The sequence below is a fragment of the Mangifera indica genome, chromosome 2 (genome assembly GCF_011075055.1).
Source record: "Mangifera indica cultivar Alphonso chromosome 2, CATAS_Mindica_2.1, whole genome shotgun sequence".
Classification (NCBI taxonomy): domain Eukaryota; kingdom Viridiplantae; phylum Streptophyta; class Magnoliopsida; order Sapindales; family Anacardiaceae; genus Mangifera; species Mangifera indica.
In genome coordinates this window covers 1,462,670-1,480,443 of record NC_058138.1, presented here as the reverse complement: position 1 = coordinate 1,480,443, position 17,774 = coordinate 1,462,670, and the positions used below count along the sequence as shown (strand labels likewise).

The following is a 17,774-nucleotide window of genomic DNA, read 5'->3' as shown; positions in this document are numbered from 1 at the left end:
AACCTTAACTATACCCATTAAGATTAATTTATCTATAATGAATAAAATCTATAGATTGAAAAATATATATACTACAGATTGAAAATGTTAATCTATGAATAAAATTGAAAAACATATTGAAAATTTATAGATTGAATAAAATTTATGAATAAAATCTACAAATTTTATAAAATCTATAAATTTACAAAATAATTAAATTTAAAATTGATTGATATATATGGAAAATAATGGATATATTGATAACGGTATGTTTTTCTCAAAACGTTGCGTTTTCTCAAGAGGGGTGCGGGAAGGGAATGAAAATACAAACGAGTGTATGGAAATACAAATGGGTTCGTGAAAATGTGGAGGGTGCGGCAATTTCTGAAAGGGTGCGACAATTGCCGAAAGGGTGCGTGGAGGGTGCAGCAATTTCTGAAATGGTGCGACAATTTCTGAAAGGGTGTGGCAATTGTTGAAAGGGTGTGTGGAGGGTGCGACAATTTTCTGAAAGGTGCATGAATTATAAAAGGGGTGCATGAAAATAATAAACACAAAACGGGTGTGTAAAAATACAAACGGGTGCGTGACAATGTGGAGTGAGTGAAAATACAAAATGAGTGCGTAAAAATACAAACGGGTACGTGAAATTGTGAAGGGGTGCGTGGAAATACAAATGGGTGTGTGAAAATACAAAACGGGTGCGTAAAAATACAAACAGGTGGGTGAAATTGTGAAGGGGTCCGTGAAAATACAAAACGGGTGCGTGAAAATGTGAAAAGGTGCGTGAAAGTATGAAGAGGTGCGTGAAAATATAAACGAGTGCGGGAAAAACAAAAGGGGTGCTGGAAAATTATAAAAAGGGTACAGGACAATTATAATATATATTATATTATATTATATTTTTATTATATTAATATAATATATTTATAATAATATATAATATAATATAATATAATATATATTAATATAATATATTTATAATATAAATATATTATATTTATAATATATAATAATTAATGTATATTATAAAGGGGTGCGGGAGGAGAAATTTCTCCTGCACCCCTTTTTATAACCCCGCACCCCTTTATAAATTATGAAAGCTGTACAAAAAGAGGCAGGTGGGAGGCTAAGTGCAGGTTTAAGTGCATGTTTAGGCATGCATGTAGCAAAGGCTGTACAAAATGATAACATCTTTGGACTTTCAGACTTTCATGTTTTCTCAAAGATGACAAAGCCACAACAATATAACCTCAGACAATCGACTCAATAAGCAATTCTAAACAGTTTAAATAGCATTCTAGGAAAGCTTGGATGAAGTGCTGCCCCTTCTCTCATAAGAGCTCTACAAATCTTCAGTGAGAAAACTTTAAAAAATTTACTAGTACCCTTTAAAATTTCCGAGTATTCCAAATACAATATCACCAAGTAGAATGTATACTCAAGTCCTTACCCAGATGGTCGAGCAATGAATATAGTCCTCTTTCCGAAAACTGGAGGCTCTTAAATCATGAACAACATTGATTACATTGCTACCAGGGAAAAATATGATTTGAAATTTTCACTAGATATGTTCCATCATAGCATATATACTAGGATTAAATAAACAGAACCCCAGACCATGATACTTACATCATATTCTGCGTGCGGGTGCGGGAACGGGGTGCGGGGGCGCTAGCACGCGCACGCGCTAGCAAGCAGCGCCCGCATGCACGCAGCGCCAGAGCACGCGCGCTAGCTCGCACGCACACGCACCCCTTACCAAAGTCCCGCACCCTTTACCAAATTCCCGCACCCGCATCTGCACCGTTTGTTATATTATATAAATATTATATATTAATATAATATATAATATTATATATTAATATAATATATAATATAATATATTAATATATAATATATTATATTATATTATATTATATTTATATTATATTATATAATATAATATGTATTAATATATAATATATTAATATATATTCCACGTAGTGAGTTGTCGCACAGTTCCACGCACCCTTTCAGAAAATGTCACACCCTTTCAGAAAATGTCGCACTCTTTCAGAAATTGTCGCATCCTTTCAGAAATTGCCGCACCCTTTCATGCACCCGCCGTGCTTGCCGCACCCTTTCAGAAGCTGTCGCACCCTTTCCACAATTTCCACATACCTTTCACGGTTGGCGCACCCTTTCAGTAATTCCCGTACCCTTTCAGAAACTGCCGCACCCTTTTCGCAATTGTCACATCCTTTCAGAAACTGCCGCACCCTTTCAACAATTCTCGCACCCTTTCAAAAACTGTCTCACCCTTTTCGCAATTATCGCACCCTTTCATATGCTGCTGCCGCACCGTCCACGCACCCTTTCTGAAATTCCCGCACCCACACATTTTCCATAAGAAAACGCACCGTTTCAAGGAAAACATACCATTTTCGATATATGCATTGTTTTCTATATAAAAGAATCAATTATTTTATAAAAATTAATATATTTTTCAATTTATAAATTTTATTCATTACAGATAATTTAAAAAAAAATTAACATTTTTGATATATAACAATCAATTATTTTATAAAATATTAATCTATTTTTTAATTTATAAATTTTATTCATTATAGATAATTTAGAGAAAAACGTAATATTTTTTATATATAAAAATAAATTATTTTATAAAATATTAATCTGTTTTTTAATTTATAAATATTACGGTAGTTTAATCTTAATGTTTTTCGTGAAAGAAAAGCAAATAATCGGGGAAATGCTACGGTAAAGTGAGAAATTAAAAGAAGGGTATTTTTGGAATGAAAACAGCGGTTTGCTTAAAAAAGTAAAATGTAAAAATTATTACCGAAAAAGGTTTAAGCGAAAATACGATTACCTATTTTAATTAATATCCCTGCAAAATCAGGTAGATTGGCTAATTTTCACTTATTTATTTGATTCTTAATATTTATATAGAGAGAGTTGTCGTTTTTTAAAATTGTCCGAATACACATTTCTTTGTTTTATTACTTTTGTATAAAGTTTACTTAATCTTTATTATTATTTATTTGTGTTTGATTATTAATTATTTTTAGGAGGAAAGTAGTTGGTTTGTTGCTCTCAAGGTTTTGCATTTTTGGTTGGATTTTCTACCTAGAGTGGTTGATACCTAATCATCTTTTGTACATATCTGACTTCTAAGAATAATTTAATACAAGTAGCATTTTATGTCTTGATCAATGGGAAACCTGTGCTCCATTTTTTTGAAAGTATATAGAGGACTGTAGATTCTTAGTCAGTTTGGTTGTAGCAAAGTGATAGACTTCATTCAATAATTATTTGTTCACTGATCATTTCCTTTGAATTTAATCATCACATTCATTACCTGTTTCTCTATTACTCCGAATAATGTGTTGTGTTTTAAGTTACAGATTCATTCTTGATTGTGAGAATGTTGAAAGGGGACCAATGGCATTCTTCAATGTGCTGGAGTTGCGGTTGCGACTATTTTATGCTCCTTGCATTCTGTTAGTCAAAACTTGAACTTTAGTAGCTTTGTCCTAATATAAGTATACAAGTTTCAGCTCAATATTACGTTATTAAATTCATTAATTAAACTTTGTAGTTATTAATTACTGATTGATTATGGATGACTTTTCAGGCTCAGATGGTGGCTGACAAAGACGAATTCCCATTACTGTTATGACCGACAATTACACATTAATGGCAACGACGGCAAACTGATCGTTGGTAAGGCGTTACAAACTTTTTGTTTAAATTGTTAAGTTTGTTTGCAGTTCAAACTTTATTCAAACGTCAAAGCATACTTATCCTGGTACAGTTTTTAAAAATTTTTTTTTTTGATAATTTTTGGTCAAATGGTGTACAGTAAGTCAATGATATTTTAAATTTTAACTTAATAGGTTTTGGCTTTTGACGCTTGTCAATTTATTTTATGGCTTTTGGTGCTTGTTAAGTCAAAACTATAATTATAGTTGAATCAGTTGCTCCAACCGGTCTGATCGAAACTAATACCTATAACGATTTTTATACCAATCTTGTTATGAAAACTTTGAATAGGTGACGATATTTCCAATGTATTACTTCCATTTATGGTCATTATAATATCAGTGTTTTGATGCTTGACTCATTTCGTGGAATCTTTTATTTCAATTTTCAACTAATTACTATGATAGAACACGCTATACTTAATTGTCTGAAAGCAAAAATGTGATCCTATCCGGGCAGAAGGCCACCTGATGTTATCAAAGTAGTAACACTCTGTTAAGATCGCATCACTGATGGTTTGTGATAAAGAGTGAAAGTCTAGTCCCTTAGATCATTCTCATTTAGACAAAGGGTTAACTTAATTATATATTGGGGTGAATTTGATCCAAATCAAGTTCGAATAATGGTTAGCTTAAGATAATGAGTTAGAATTTTAACTCAAATTTGGTTTGATTTGTAAAATCGAGAATTAAACTTGGTTTGAACTTGGTATTAAACTAAATCCATATCAAGTACCCCTAGCCCCAAGGTCCCAGTTCCAGAATTAAACATAATTTGAATTCAATTCAAACAAATTTAATTTAGTTTAAATTTGATTCGAGTTCATAACTTAGATTTGTAGTTTAAATTTATGTTTTAAATTTATGACTAATTGATAAAACGATGTTGCTTTAAATTTTGTTTGATTTATTGTTCTGAATTTTATATCAACGGTTATGTTATTTACAACTTATTATTGAGATTTTAGTAACATGGTGCAAGAGAATGTACACTAGTCTCTAGTAGAGTGATGTAGTACAATAGAATGTGTGTCTAATAACTGAAGACTGTTTAGGGTCTTCTATCTCTATTGAATCTTTTATATTTGTAAGATTAAATGGTAAAGTTTCAACTCTATATACAATTGAGATACAAACAGTTTGTAGAGATTTATTCTCATTATAACTCTTTAATAAAGTAAAATAATTATATTAATGAGATAATCTCAACTGATAAAAGTGATCATTTTCCTATATAGCTATGAGACGTAAAAGGAAAGTATGGCAAAAAGACTTGTTCTCACCCAAGGTTTTTGAAATGATAAACCTATTAAGTATAAAAAATTTAAATATTCATTCTTTTGTTAAAATTTATTGGTTGAGTTAAAGGTAAAAATATTATTTTGCTAAAAATATTAAAGAAACTAAAAACTTATCACAACAATTTTTCTCCCATTCAGGGTTTGAAAAATGATCATTTCTCCCAAGGGTTTCGAAACTGTTACTAGAGATAACAAATTTCATCATCTTTGTCCTTGGTCTTTCTCCTTTCTTCTCCAACAAACATATCAGTCTCTCTCTCTCTCCCTCTCAAATCATTTTTGCCTTAGACAAAAAAATGAATTGTTTTTGTCTGAGAGACATAGATAGTTGATGATGGAGGGAGAGAAAATGCAATTGGAGATGGCAACGGTGACAATTGCCATCTCCAATAACTGTTTCAAAACTCTAAAAGAAAAATTATCAATTTTTAAATTTTAAATGAAAAAAATTATAAAATTTTTAAACTAAAAAAAAAAATATGATAATTATTTAGTTTATTTAAATTTTTCAGCTTAATGATGTCTTTACTTTGAACGTTAACAGTAAATTTTAATATAAAAATTGATATTTGAGTTTTTTTAAACTTGGCAAATTCAACTTTATCATTTTAATGCACCTTGGGTGGGAATAATTCTTTGGGCCAAGAAAGTATCTTCACATATTGAACTATTAAGTCATGCTTTCGCCAGTGTTTCTCTACATGATGGGCTTCTTAGATGTGACTTCGAGATGATCTACAATAAATGACCTGCTTAATTATTGTTGACTTGATGATGTCTGGCGGATAATCTTCTTTTGTCTCAGTTTTGTAAAGGAATTTTCCACGTAACATTATTTACTTACAATCGATTGCAATTGGCATAAAAATGATTGTCAAAAAGCATAAGAATAAAATAATAATAATTTCAAAAAAAATAAGGCACAAAATTATAATATTTGAAACAGTTGGGCTAAAATATAATAATTTGAAACCACAAGGACAAAAACTCATATCTTAGGGGTTGTTTGACTTTAGTTTTTGAAGATTATTTTGGTAATCTATCTTTTATTCCCTTGTTTGGTTTATCAGTAATAAAATATTACAGTAATCTTCTATTACCAATGCTGACGTGAGAGGTAATATAGGTGGTAATCTAATTACCACCTTTACCTTAGGTATTTAAAGATTATCAACGTAATCTTGATTTTATTATAATTATATTATTATTTATTAATTTTTTGAAACAAAAATAAATTTATTTTTAATTAATATAACAAATAATATAAAAAATATTTAAAAATATTATATTCAAAGGCATTTAAGTAAAATAATTTACTAATATTCTTTTATTACCTTTAATTAAACACAATAATTATTTATACCTATCAAATTTTATCAAACATGGTAATCAGTTATACCCAGTAATCTTCTAAGTAATCTATCTTCAAGATAATCTTTCTATTTTGGTAATAAAATATTACCCAAACCAAACGCCCTCTTAATCTTTCTCCCGTTTAAAGACTCTAATCTTATCATAACTCACTTTATAGTTGGAAATCACACTTTATGTTCGCATGTTTTTTTTTTAAATTTAAATTTATCTCATCGATTTTCAAGTAAATTAGGAGTCGAATGAAAAATATTCAAATTAAAATAAAAATGAGTTAGTTTAAATTAGTTTTAGTTCATAATTCAAATATCATATTTTATTATTTGATCGATATATGATTTTTTATATTGTTTTAATTGATAATATATAAAATGATATTGTTATAATAATTATTTGAAATAATGTTTAAACTAGATTGAGGTAAGAAATACAAATTTAAACTTCGTAAGGAAACCAAATCTATTAGAGGCCTTTTGAATTCTCAATAAAAACACTAAAACCTGAACAAGAACTTTCCGAAAGAAAATTTGAGAAATTTTATTAATTAAAAGTTTGAATAACTCGAAATATGACAAGCTTTTAATATAATAATCCCAAACAAACAAGAAAATCAAATAAATAAAAAATAGAAAGAAAATAAAATTATAATAGTAAAACAATCTATCCTACTATAAATAATCGATTATACAAAAGATAAAATCACTCAGGCTGAATGACAGGTCTTTTACGTTAAATACTAGTAGGCATAATTTGTTTTGAAGCCCATATGAACAAACAACAAAAAAGCACAAATACTAGACATACTATGTAGAAAACCTAGCACAAAAAATCCATATGCGTAAGACGGAGAAAAATTTAGGCCAAAAGACTTTTTCCCTCCCAAAGTTTTGCCCATCATCAAAAATCTATCCGTGGGGTTTTAAAATCCTAAACATCTACGCATGAGTCAATTTTTATTATAATTTTCTATTATGATGAAGGGTAAAACTATCATTTTACCATCCATATTAAAACATATATACTTTTATCTTATTTTTCTCTAGGTTTTAAAAATTGACATTTTACTTTAACCTCAATTTTAAAAAGTAACTCTCCCTTCCCCCAAAAAAATCGTAAGGTTTGTCTTCTCTCTGTGGCAACGACAACGGTGGTCTACCAAGGAAAGAGACGATCGGAGCTTTGAAAAAGGTGGAGATATTGTCAAAAACGGAAGAAACCCTTATGGATTCTTTTTTCTTTGGGCGGGGGGGGGGGGGGTGAGTCACTTTTTAAGGTTAAGGTTGAGGTAAAATATCAGTTTTCAAAATCTGGGGTAAAGGGAGAACGAGATAAAATTATATATTTTAATATGAATGGTAAAATAATGGTTTTACCTTTCATCATAACTAAAATTTCTAACAAAAGTTGGTTTGTAGGTGGGTGCTCAACTTTTTGAAACCTGACAAGTGGATATTTGGGAAAGGGCTAAATCTTGGATGGGAATAAGTCTTTTGGCAAAAAATTTATTATAAATGAAGAAGATTACCAGATGAAAAAGACATTTTTTTTATTTTATCTGTCAGAGCTCTTAAGTTTAGATCACTCTAATTTTGTGACACACGCTCACCCATTTTACATTCATTTTAACATAACTTTTACATACAAACCCTAGTTAATAGAATATTTATCATGTGTATTTATTGGTCACATGTTCATCATAAGTCATACTCACACTATGATAGGTCACTTGAGTTCACAAGTCACACTATTCTACTGGACTAACCAATAAGTAGGGTCTAACTGTTTCATTTACTCAAATATCTTATTCCTTTTACTCTCGAAAATTCACTTTTGGAATTTACACCTCATAAATTCATATAACCTTTCTCAGAATTCGGATCACCACTATACAACATAATTTCACAAGAATCCTAAATTGTTTTTGCTTTTTTTTTTTCTTTTTTTGGGTTGTTGGTTAGTATTTAGTAAGTGGTTAGGTAATCAATTTCAACAAACTTAAGTTTTTTTATCTCACTTTAGTCACCACGTTATCGGTAACAGCTTATCTAAGCATAATGTCACTTTAGACAGGTTCAGCCATTCAAATATCTAGGCTTATCTAAGAGCTTATCTAAGCATATCGTCACCCTCCCAACGCAGTCAAGCACTAAAATAGAGCCAGCCATTCGAAAGGCTAAGCGATCCACACGGCAGAGCTCCGCTTCATCCAATAAAATTCCCAACTCATTTATACTTTAGCATCAAAATTCAACCCAGAAACTCACAGAAATCAATGGCCACAGTGAAGAGAATCAAGCTTGGTTCACAAGGCTTGGAAGTTTCTGCTCAAGGCTTAGGTTGCATGGGGATGTCAGCCTTCTACGGCCCTCTAAAACCTGAGCCTGAAATGATCGCTTTGATTCACCATGCCATCAACAGTGGCATCACTTTTCTTGACACTTCTGATGTATATGGTCCTCACACCAACGAAAGTCTTCTGGGAAAGGTTCAATTTTTCTCTCTCTTTCTTCACTTTCTTGCGCGTTTTGCTGAGTTTCTTCAGGCTTGACTTGATCATACACCAACTGGGTATGGATAATGCAAAGAGAATTTATGAAGTTTATGTTTTTATTTTGGTCTAATCCCATATTTATCCATAAATCCATCTAATTTGAAAATGAAATACAAAAAAGAATATGGTATGGTGATTTTGACGATGAATATGAATTCCTAATTTAGATCAGGTTCTTTGTCTTTGGACACACTTGCATCTGGGCACTCTAGAAACTCAAGTGATTCGGGATGCCCATTTATACAAAAAATCTCTATAGTACAGAAAAGAATAGTGTATAGTTTTTATGAATTTTTACGTCTTATATATTACAATTTTGTGAAAGTTAGTGAAATCTTAATTTGGTTTATGTTTTCACTGTGGCCTTGTATAGAATTTAAAACTTAATTGGTTTGCCCTTTGATGTGAATTTGGGCAGGCTTTGAAGGGGGGGATGAGGGACAGAGTTGAATTGGCCACCAAATTTGGCGCCTGCTTTCAGGATGGCAAGCCAGAAATTCGGGGCGATCAGGCTTACGTGAGGGCTGCCTGTGAGGGGAGCTTGCATAGGCTAGGTGTTGATTGTATTGATCTTTATTACATACATCGGATTGACACTCGAGTCCCCATTGAAGTCACGGTTTGCCCCTTCTAATTAATTCTTAATTACTCTGCTTGTTGATTAGTATTATCTATCATGTTTACACAAACATTCGGATATGGTATTGCTAAAATATTGTGTAGCTAATACCGCAGCCCACTGCAAATTATTATTTGTTTTAGACACATTATACATTACAATTTGTTTAAAGGTTTTATAACTCAAAACATATCATGACAATTAATTTAAGGCATACCCAACATATGATTCTTGGATCTTTTCCTGTGTGCTTTGAAAGATGGGGGAACTTAAAAAGCTAGTTGAGGAGGGAAAGGTAAAGTACATAGGCCTCTCTGAGGCATGTGCTTCAACAATTAGAAGAGCTCATACTGTTCATCCTATAACAGCTGTGCAGCTAGAATGGTCCTTATGGTCACGAGATGCAGAGAAAGAGATAATTCCCACTTGCAGGTAAGACAATATTCTTACATTAATGAGGCTAATGAATTGCTTGCAATCCAATATAAATTAACCTGATGGATTCTTATTTCTCAGGGAACTTGGCATTGGCATTGTTGCATACAGTCCTTTAGGACAAGGATTCCTTTCATCAGGGCCTAAGTTGCTTGAAAACATGTCAAAGGATGACGTTAGACAGGTTTGTAACCATCAATTCAACTCTTAGTATCTGGAATGCACTATATGTCACTAGTGGAAATATATATCAGCTTGAACGAGTAGATCTTCAGTCGGAGTTTCATTTCAACAGTTTGATTCTTATGTCTATTAGGTGATAGCTTGAGGCAGCAACAGGTCGTGCCAAACCTATCTATGTTGTGCCAAGGCTTGGGGCATAACAAACAACATGTAGGTCGTGTCTCTGTGGGGTGGGTCAACCCACCTAAAATATATATTTTTTTAATTTTAATTTATTTTTTGGGTCCTTCCATAAGGCCTCAACATGGCTTGCTTCATTCGCAAGCCTTGGCATGTGCCCAAAATTTGTGGGTCTAACCAGCTCGTGAGCCATAACAACCTACTACTACTTATAAGTGACATTATATCTCACCAATAACATTGTTCACCCTAGTAATAATATTATTTACTCTGTCAACAACCCTTTAATAATATTGTACATAAGTTTGAGCTAAACATTATAAATTCAATTCAAACTCAAGTCATAACCAGTTCTACTTGAATCCACCACTAACTATGTGCAATCTAATGCTTGAATCCTTAAATAATTTTAAGTTAAATCTAAGTTATTTGCAAAGTTAATTGATAAACTTTTATAACCCCAAATTTTACAGAACTTACCCAGGTTGCAACCTGAAAATCTTAAGCACAACAAGAAGTTGTTTGAGCGTGTTAATGAGATGGCAGAAAAGAAGGGATGTACAACGTCACAGCTTGCTTTAGCCTGGGTTCATCACCAGGGAGATGATGTTTGTCCGATTCCTGGAACCACAAAAATGGACAACTTTAATCAGAATATTAAAGCGTTGTCTGTGAAACTTACTCCAGAAGAAAAGGTTGAACTTGAATCCATTGCTTCGGTGGATGCTGTAAAGGGTGATAGAAGTATGCATAGCCGTGCTACTTACCACAACTCTGAAACCCCACCGCTATCTTCATGGAAAGCTTCTTAGAGTCATGGACTTACACAGTCCTTTCTGCACTTTTATTTTGTTGTGAGGAAGTGTATTTGTATGTTAAATTACTACTATTGATATGAAAAAAGGAAGAAAAATGTGATGCTATTGTTTCAAACTAAATAAAGGAAGATCAATGCAAGTTATAATAATAGTTTTGGTGATCTCTCATTGATGTTGTGGTTGAGTTCTTAATGGTTAACAGTAAATATTTTTGCACGTCAATTACTCCTAAATTATTTTGAACTTTGTAACATTGGAAGTTTGGAGGGCTTGAGTTTGAATTAAATCTATAAAGTTTGGTTCAAACTAAAGTTCAAACTCATCCGAGTTAATATAATTGATGAATTGTCGATAGAATAAATAATATTATCAAAGGGATTATTAGTGTCATAGACATAATAAATAATATCACTGAATAAACACACAAATCAATTTCGATTAGAACAATTAAATTAGAATTATATCTTAAGATTGATTTATTTGAATCAAATGATAGATTTGAATTAAGTTAATTTGAATTGGATCACCCCTAATTGAAATCACAATCTTAGTTATATAATCACTACTTAAATAATATATTTAAAATAAATACTAATTTATATATCAATATTATATAATTAAATATTAATTTATCAAGTATAAATCAAAGCCTATCACAAAAGAAATTTAACTAACCTTCCCGATGGTATCCCAAAAGATATTTCATTAACTAAAACCTTCCTGCGTATCAAGTGCGCCATCCGTTAATAGGCTAATAAAGATACGCAATTATTAATAGATCAAAAGGCTTATTTCCTCCCAAAATTTAACATGTTGTCAAATTTATACCAATTCATCTTGCAAAATTTAAATACCCATGCTGCTAGTTTATCCAATCATATTCATTACTGGTAAAATAGACTTGTTCAGAATTAGAAATAAATAAATAAATAAATAAATACATATATATATATATATATATATATATATATATATATATATATATATATATATATATATATATATATATATATATATATATATATATATATTATAATGTGTTTTTTCAAACTTGTGGGACCCAGTAATAGATGACACCTTTCTTGACAAATTTAATGTTGACCAAATGCATTTGATGCTTGACCATCACCATCACGCACGTATTCCTTTTAATATGGTGAAGCCCTCATATATATAGATTGAAACATTTATCTGAATTGGTATAATTTCAAGATCTACGTATGGATTATAAAATACTTAATTAAATTTTAGGATTTTAGAAATATTTAGTTCTTTATGCAATTTGAAACTGAAAAATATATTGAAATCACTTGAAATTATTTATCAAGATCATCTCTTGATGTGATTTAGTCTTCTACTCCAGAAACCTCTCTGAATGACAGCTTTAAACGAGTAAGCTATACTACATAAGGTTTTGGAGTAGGGACCTAACCAATTTATAGTAAGTTAATTGACCCCTCATCAAAGTCAAATAAACTTTAAGGCTCACACTTGTACTGTCCACCTAAATCATAACCTTTAAGTGTATTGGATTTATCTTTATTAATCGTTTACGTCCATCTTTAAATTGGTATTAGACTATTTAATTACCCGGTTTTATTAAACTAAAATCATAATTAATGTTAGTCCACATCAAAAAATTTCTAATATTTTCTCACTTGGGCAACATTAATTATTTTATTTTATTTTAAGAAAAAGAAATCAATTTTGACTCTCGGGTAATTAACATTTTAAACTTTAAATGGGCACTATTTAAAAAAAATAAAATAGTCTAAAGATAAATTACATTTTAATAAATAATCCAGTTAATATGAGCATTAATAATGAACCAAGATACTACCTATGTCCTATATCAACATAAGATTATCTTTGATCACAATTACTAATAATCAAATTAACACGGATTAAATCTAGGAGTGTGGCAGAAATAGCACCCAACAATGTGCTCATAAACATGTGTTATATCTCTGTCAGTTTTCTTTATGATTTTTTGTTAACCTTATGTTAAAAAAAAAACAAGAAAAATCTCTTTACTTATAACGAAGTTTGCATGTTTAAACTTTGCTCGATATTCGTGAAACATACACATACAGCTGTCATACTCAGGAGAAACTTTATCTTGAGACACATATTGTACCTTAACCGTATATATGCGCATACATTCATAGATAAATAAATATGTCAATATGATCATGATTAATGAATAAATAAATAATAAATAACAAAACATATCAATAAAAACACTCATAATAAAACTCCTACTGCCCCTAGATATAAAAAGACCTTAAACATTCTCATATTTTCAATATGACTTTATAGATTATAGGTCTTCTTCCTTTGGTTAGGGGTTTAATTTTTATCAACTTTGCATTTTATATTTTAGCCTAATTTCTCCTTTCTTTATGAGGTTTCTGATTGTAATATATTTTATTTTATATGTCTCAATCTACCTGTGGTCTTTTTCCTAATTGCACTACTATCATAATAGATAAACTCTACCCCAATAGTTCAACCAAGTAATCCAGCAACCACACACTTCAGAAGCTACCCCATGGTAAGCTACAAATTAAATGTCTATAGTTGATGTACAACTAATGACTACTTAGTACTTTTCCCAATATGACCCATTCAGCAAATATAAGAATATATTCTAAAATAGACTTTAGATCATCTTTATAACTACCAAAATTTGATCTTTTGCAAGCATCTCATTACCTCTTAAACCACAACCCAATAATCAACCTTGGATTTGAGAGGTGTAAATTGAGAACCATAAATGCAAAAGTTACTTGTATATTTATCAAGCTTCAAGTAGTATCATTATAAGGGACATTTCAAATAGATTCTCTTTCTACCTTATTTTTTATACAATGTTTTTATGTCAAGCTTATCTCATTTCACAACAGGAATATTGTTTGCCCTACAATTTTTCATGTTGAGCATTTTAGGTAAACCATTAAATTCACGAGTCCTTTCATAGCGGATCTTCATACCAAGAACAAATTATGCATTTTGAAGATCTTTCACATTATACATCTTGGATAAGATTGACTTAATCTCATGGAACAAATCCATATTGCCACTATCAATATATTAAACCATACTATAAAATAAATTTGCTCCCACTGATCTTCATATTCTTATATTGATCCAATTCGTTTCATATGAAGTTATAAGCAATTACACTTTATTAAATCTGAGATACTATTGTCAATATGTTTATTTAACCGTAGATAGACTTTTTAAGATCACATACCAAATGTTTCATCCCTTATGCTTTTGATAGACCTGATTGCACCATACAGACTCATATACTAAGGCTTTTATTCAGAAAGACAACTTTGACATCCACCTATTATAACTCTAATCCAAATGAACTTTTAATGTCGTAGGGTCTCCTTTGCTGAGATACGTATAATAATTCTTGATGATAACAAATCATCCTTTTATAATAGACAATCCTATCAAAATTTTCATACCTTCACCAACTGTATTTGACTTATCTATTATAAAATTAGCTATCAATTATTTAGGGAGACGTCATTTAAGGCGATCTCAGATTCCATTAGATTTTGTAATCTTTATTGACTCCTACTATTGATTTTAGCTATGACATTATCAAATCTTATAACATTTCAAGAATTAGACGTTAATCACTTTAGTACCTTAATTGGGGTAATAACTTTGACATATATATAAAAAATTTCATTAAAAAAAATACTAAGTTATTTTGACAACTTTACCCCATGAACACTTACCCACATTTATTTCTCATTGTAACTTTAAGTCTAAAATTAAGTTTTATAGTAATACCATTTTGGAGTCCTAAGATCTTGAAAATTTTAATAAAATATCCATTATGACCATATTTCTAACCTTAATGTCCATAGAATTTTCAAACCTAAATGTGGACCTCCACTTACGTAGCCTTTATCTATTGATCAACTTCACGTTTAGAACCTTAACCTTATTTAGGCAATCAAAACTAATACTTCTTATTATTGTTCTTCCTTTATAATTAAGGATCGCTTGAACAACCTAGTCTACCATTAAGGTTCCTTCACTCTATTCGTTCCTTATTCAAGAACATTTATGAATCAGATTAATAGTATTTCATATCTGATTCTAAACCATAACTAATCTTAATTTGATTGAAGTCAAAAGTGAGTCTTATGGTGTCTTTTGAAAACTAACATATACCCATCAATCTTTGACTCATTTGGGACCATCATATTGTTTCAGAGTCTTACTAATCAAATGAGTATCTCTAATATTGTGAGATATTTTAGTAATTCTCAGGATAAACCTCCAATGAGGCAATCAATAAAAGATTTTTTTTTATGACAAGCAACCTTAACTTGATGGATTTCTCCCACTCAACATAGAAATCCTTTTATTCAATCAGGTTTCATCTTGAGCTTAGATGGTTTATTAACTCATAGGCCAAAGATATATCCTTAATTAGCAGTGCAAAATCAACTTTTATCTCTAACTCTTTAAAGTTAGAGTCAATTAGGATCTCAATTGTGGTTTTATTATTATTGTTCACAATAATGAAATCTATCAATGATGAGATGCAATAAGCAATATCATTGGCAACAAATAGCTTGAAAACCTCATAAGCTATTATCCACGAGTGTTCTAGATGCATCATCATATAATCACCTTTAGGCAGAGAATATGACATGCAATTAGCACCCTCGAGCTTAAGGGTATAAATAAGAAGAACAAATAACTTTTGAAAAGTTTATCACATTTGGGCAGATAAACCCCCTAGGTTACTGCTTCTTTTCACACCAATAGAAAAAACTTATATCAATTGAAAAATCATAACCACTTTTGGATTAATTGAATTTTTCACAACCAATGCAGTTCCACAAACACCTTATGCGACCATCAATTTTAACACACAATAACCACCTTTGGGTAGGAAATTATATGTGTCAATTGAAAAATGTCTCTTTCACCGAATATAGAAATTTTACAAGCTTCAAAGAATGCATCATTTTGGCGATTAAACATTCTGACAACTTACAATAATTTCTACTAAGAGTAATATAGCCAAAATTAAGATTTCATGAGATACAATACTAAATTACCTTTGACAATCTTAATTAAATATTGCAACAAACTCACATAGGGCAATAATTAAAGTAGTTTTAAAACTGTAGAAGCCACACCTCATAAGGATTCTTGGTGCATCATCATTAAATCACCTTTGGGCAGAAAAACGACATGCTATTAGGATCCCAAATACAATATTAAAGCCATATGAAAACTTTCAAAACATATGGTTTTCGAAAGAAATATCACTTTTGGACAGACAAAACTTTCTAGACCATTGTTCCTCTTCAGTTTAATAGGAAAACACATGTCAATTGAATAAGCGCAATCACCTTTGGGTGTATTGAGTTCTTCATGGCCAACGCATTTCCAAAATTAACCTTATGCTTTAAAAACCAAAAAATGTATCATTACCGAAAGGAAAATTTTGTAAGTCTCAATAGTATATTACTTTAGTAATTACTATCATGAAAACTCACAAAATATTCCAATGATACTAAATATTATTGCCCTAAATAAGATTTCATGAGACATAATACTTTATTGTCTCTGATTATGTCTCTGACAATCTTCTTTAAATTATTGCATCTATCCCATTGAACAATAAGTTTTACTTTAAGGGAGTATTTTATGCCACAATAGTTAATTTAAAATTCAATTCATCTCAAATGGACTTTGATACACACAAAATTTGTTGAATAGATTGTTTATGCATGCACACACTTATTAGGAATAAATTGCACATATTTACATGCAACCACTCAATATAATTAATCATTTATATGCATTGACATGCTTTTAGAAGATCCTAAATGTTAGTTTCACAAACTACAAGCTTGAACGTACCTTTAGGGATTGTCAATATGCCAAACGAATCATTTCACACGCTGCATGCACCAAAGGAATGCCTCCACGCGTGTCAAACACATCAATAATAATTACACACACTGACACGTGCCCCAAATGATATTCACGCACTCTCACGCGCCATCAGAATCGGCCACACGCTCTCACGTGCCTGCAATAGAGTCCCATGCACCATCTTTCAAGTCATGCACCATCACGCGCTTCAAGGTCTTCATGACACGCCTACCTCAAACAAGTCTTAATGCACACGCATTCCACAAGCTATGCTTCATCTATCACGCGTGCACTCACACTCTAAGTCAGGTCAGGTAGCTAAAATGGGTCAGGTATATGGGTCAAGTTATGCCCAAGTGAACTGTTGATCAAATCTCTATGACCCAGTTGACTTTGACTAGGTTGAACTTAATCCATTTGCTTGTGGGTTAGGGTTTCAGGTTTTCCCAACCCGGTTTTGACCTGAACTTTTTTTTTTTAGAAGAAACTCTAACCTTAATATTTGCAGCACCGATCACGGAATTCACAGATTTCGTTCATCGTAGAGGTTTCATCTGAGAGAGTAATAAACGACTAGCTTACGATAGTGTATCTTCAGCGATTCTGTCGTCGGATTTGACAAAAAATTGTGATAAAATATCATAGCAA

General features: G+C 31.1%; 1 protein-coding gene across 3 annotated transcripts; it reads left to right on the top strand.

Annotated features, from left to right (window-relative positions):
• Positions 1-8,467: 8,467 nt before the first annotated feature.
• On the top strand, positions 8,468-11,369 carry LOC123199625 (IN2-2 protein-like). 3 transcript variants are annotated; one of them, XM_044614659.1, is made up of 6 exons: positions 8,468-8,900; positions 9,385-9,585; positions 9,845-10,017; positions 10,102-10,204; positions 10,857-11,234; positions 11,298-11,369. In XM_044614659.1, exons 1-5 carry the CDS (start codon positions 8,688-8,690, stop codon positions 11,193-11,195), a joined length of 1,029 nt encoding a protein of 342 aa, XP_044470594.1. In that variant the 5' UTR covers positions 8,468-8,687; the 3' UTR covers positions 11,196-11,234; positions 11,298-11,369. The 3 variants fall into 3 exon arrangements, with proteins under 3 accessions (XP_044470594.1, XP_044470591.1, XP_044470603.1); XM_044614656.1 differs by having other exon boundaries at positions 10,857-11,369; XM_044614668.1 differs by lacking the exons at positions 10,857-11,234; positions 11,298-11,369 and adding an exon at positions 10,337-10,493.
• Positions 11,370-17,774: the final 6,405 nt, after the last annotated feature.

Bases quoted from the DNA above. Each gene is read 5' to 3' on its own strand.
- LOC123199625 (XM_044614659.1), top strand. From the start codon at position 8,688: ATGGCCACAGTGAAGAGAATCAAGCTTGGTTCACAAGGCTTGGAAGTT. The intron at 8,901-9,384 runs GTTCAATTTTTC...GAATTTGGGCAG, and splicing joins ACGAAAGTCTTCTGGGAAAG to GCTTTGAAGGGGGGGATGAG. The intron at 10,018-10,101 runs GTAAGACAATAT...CTTATTTCTCAG, and splicing joins GAGATAATTCCCACTTGCAG to GGAACTTGGCATTGGCATTG.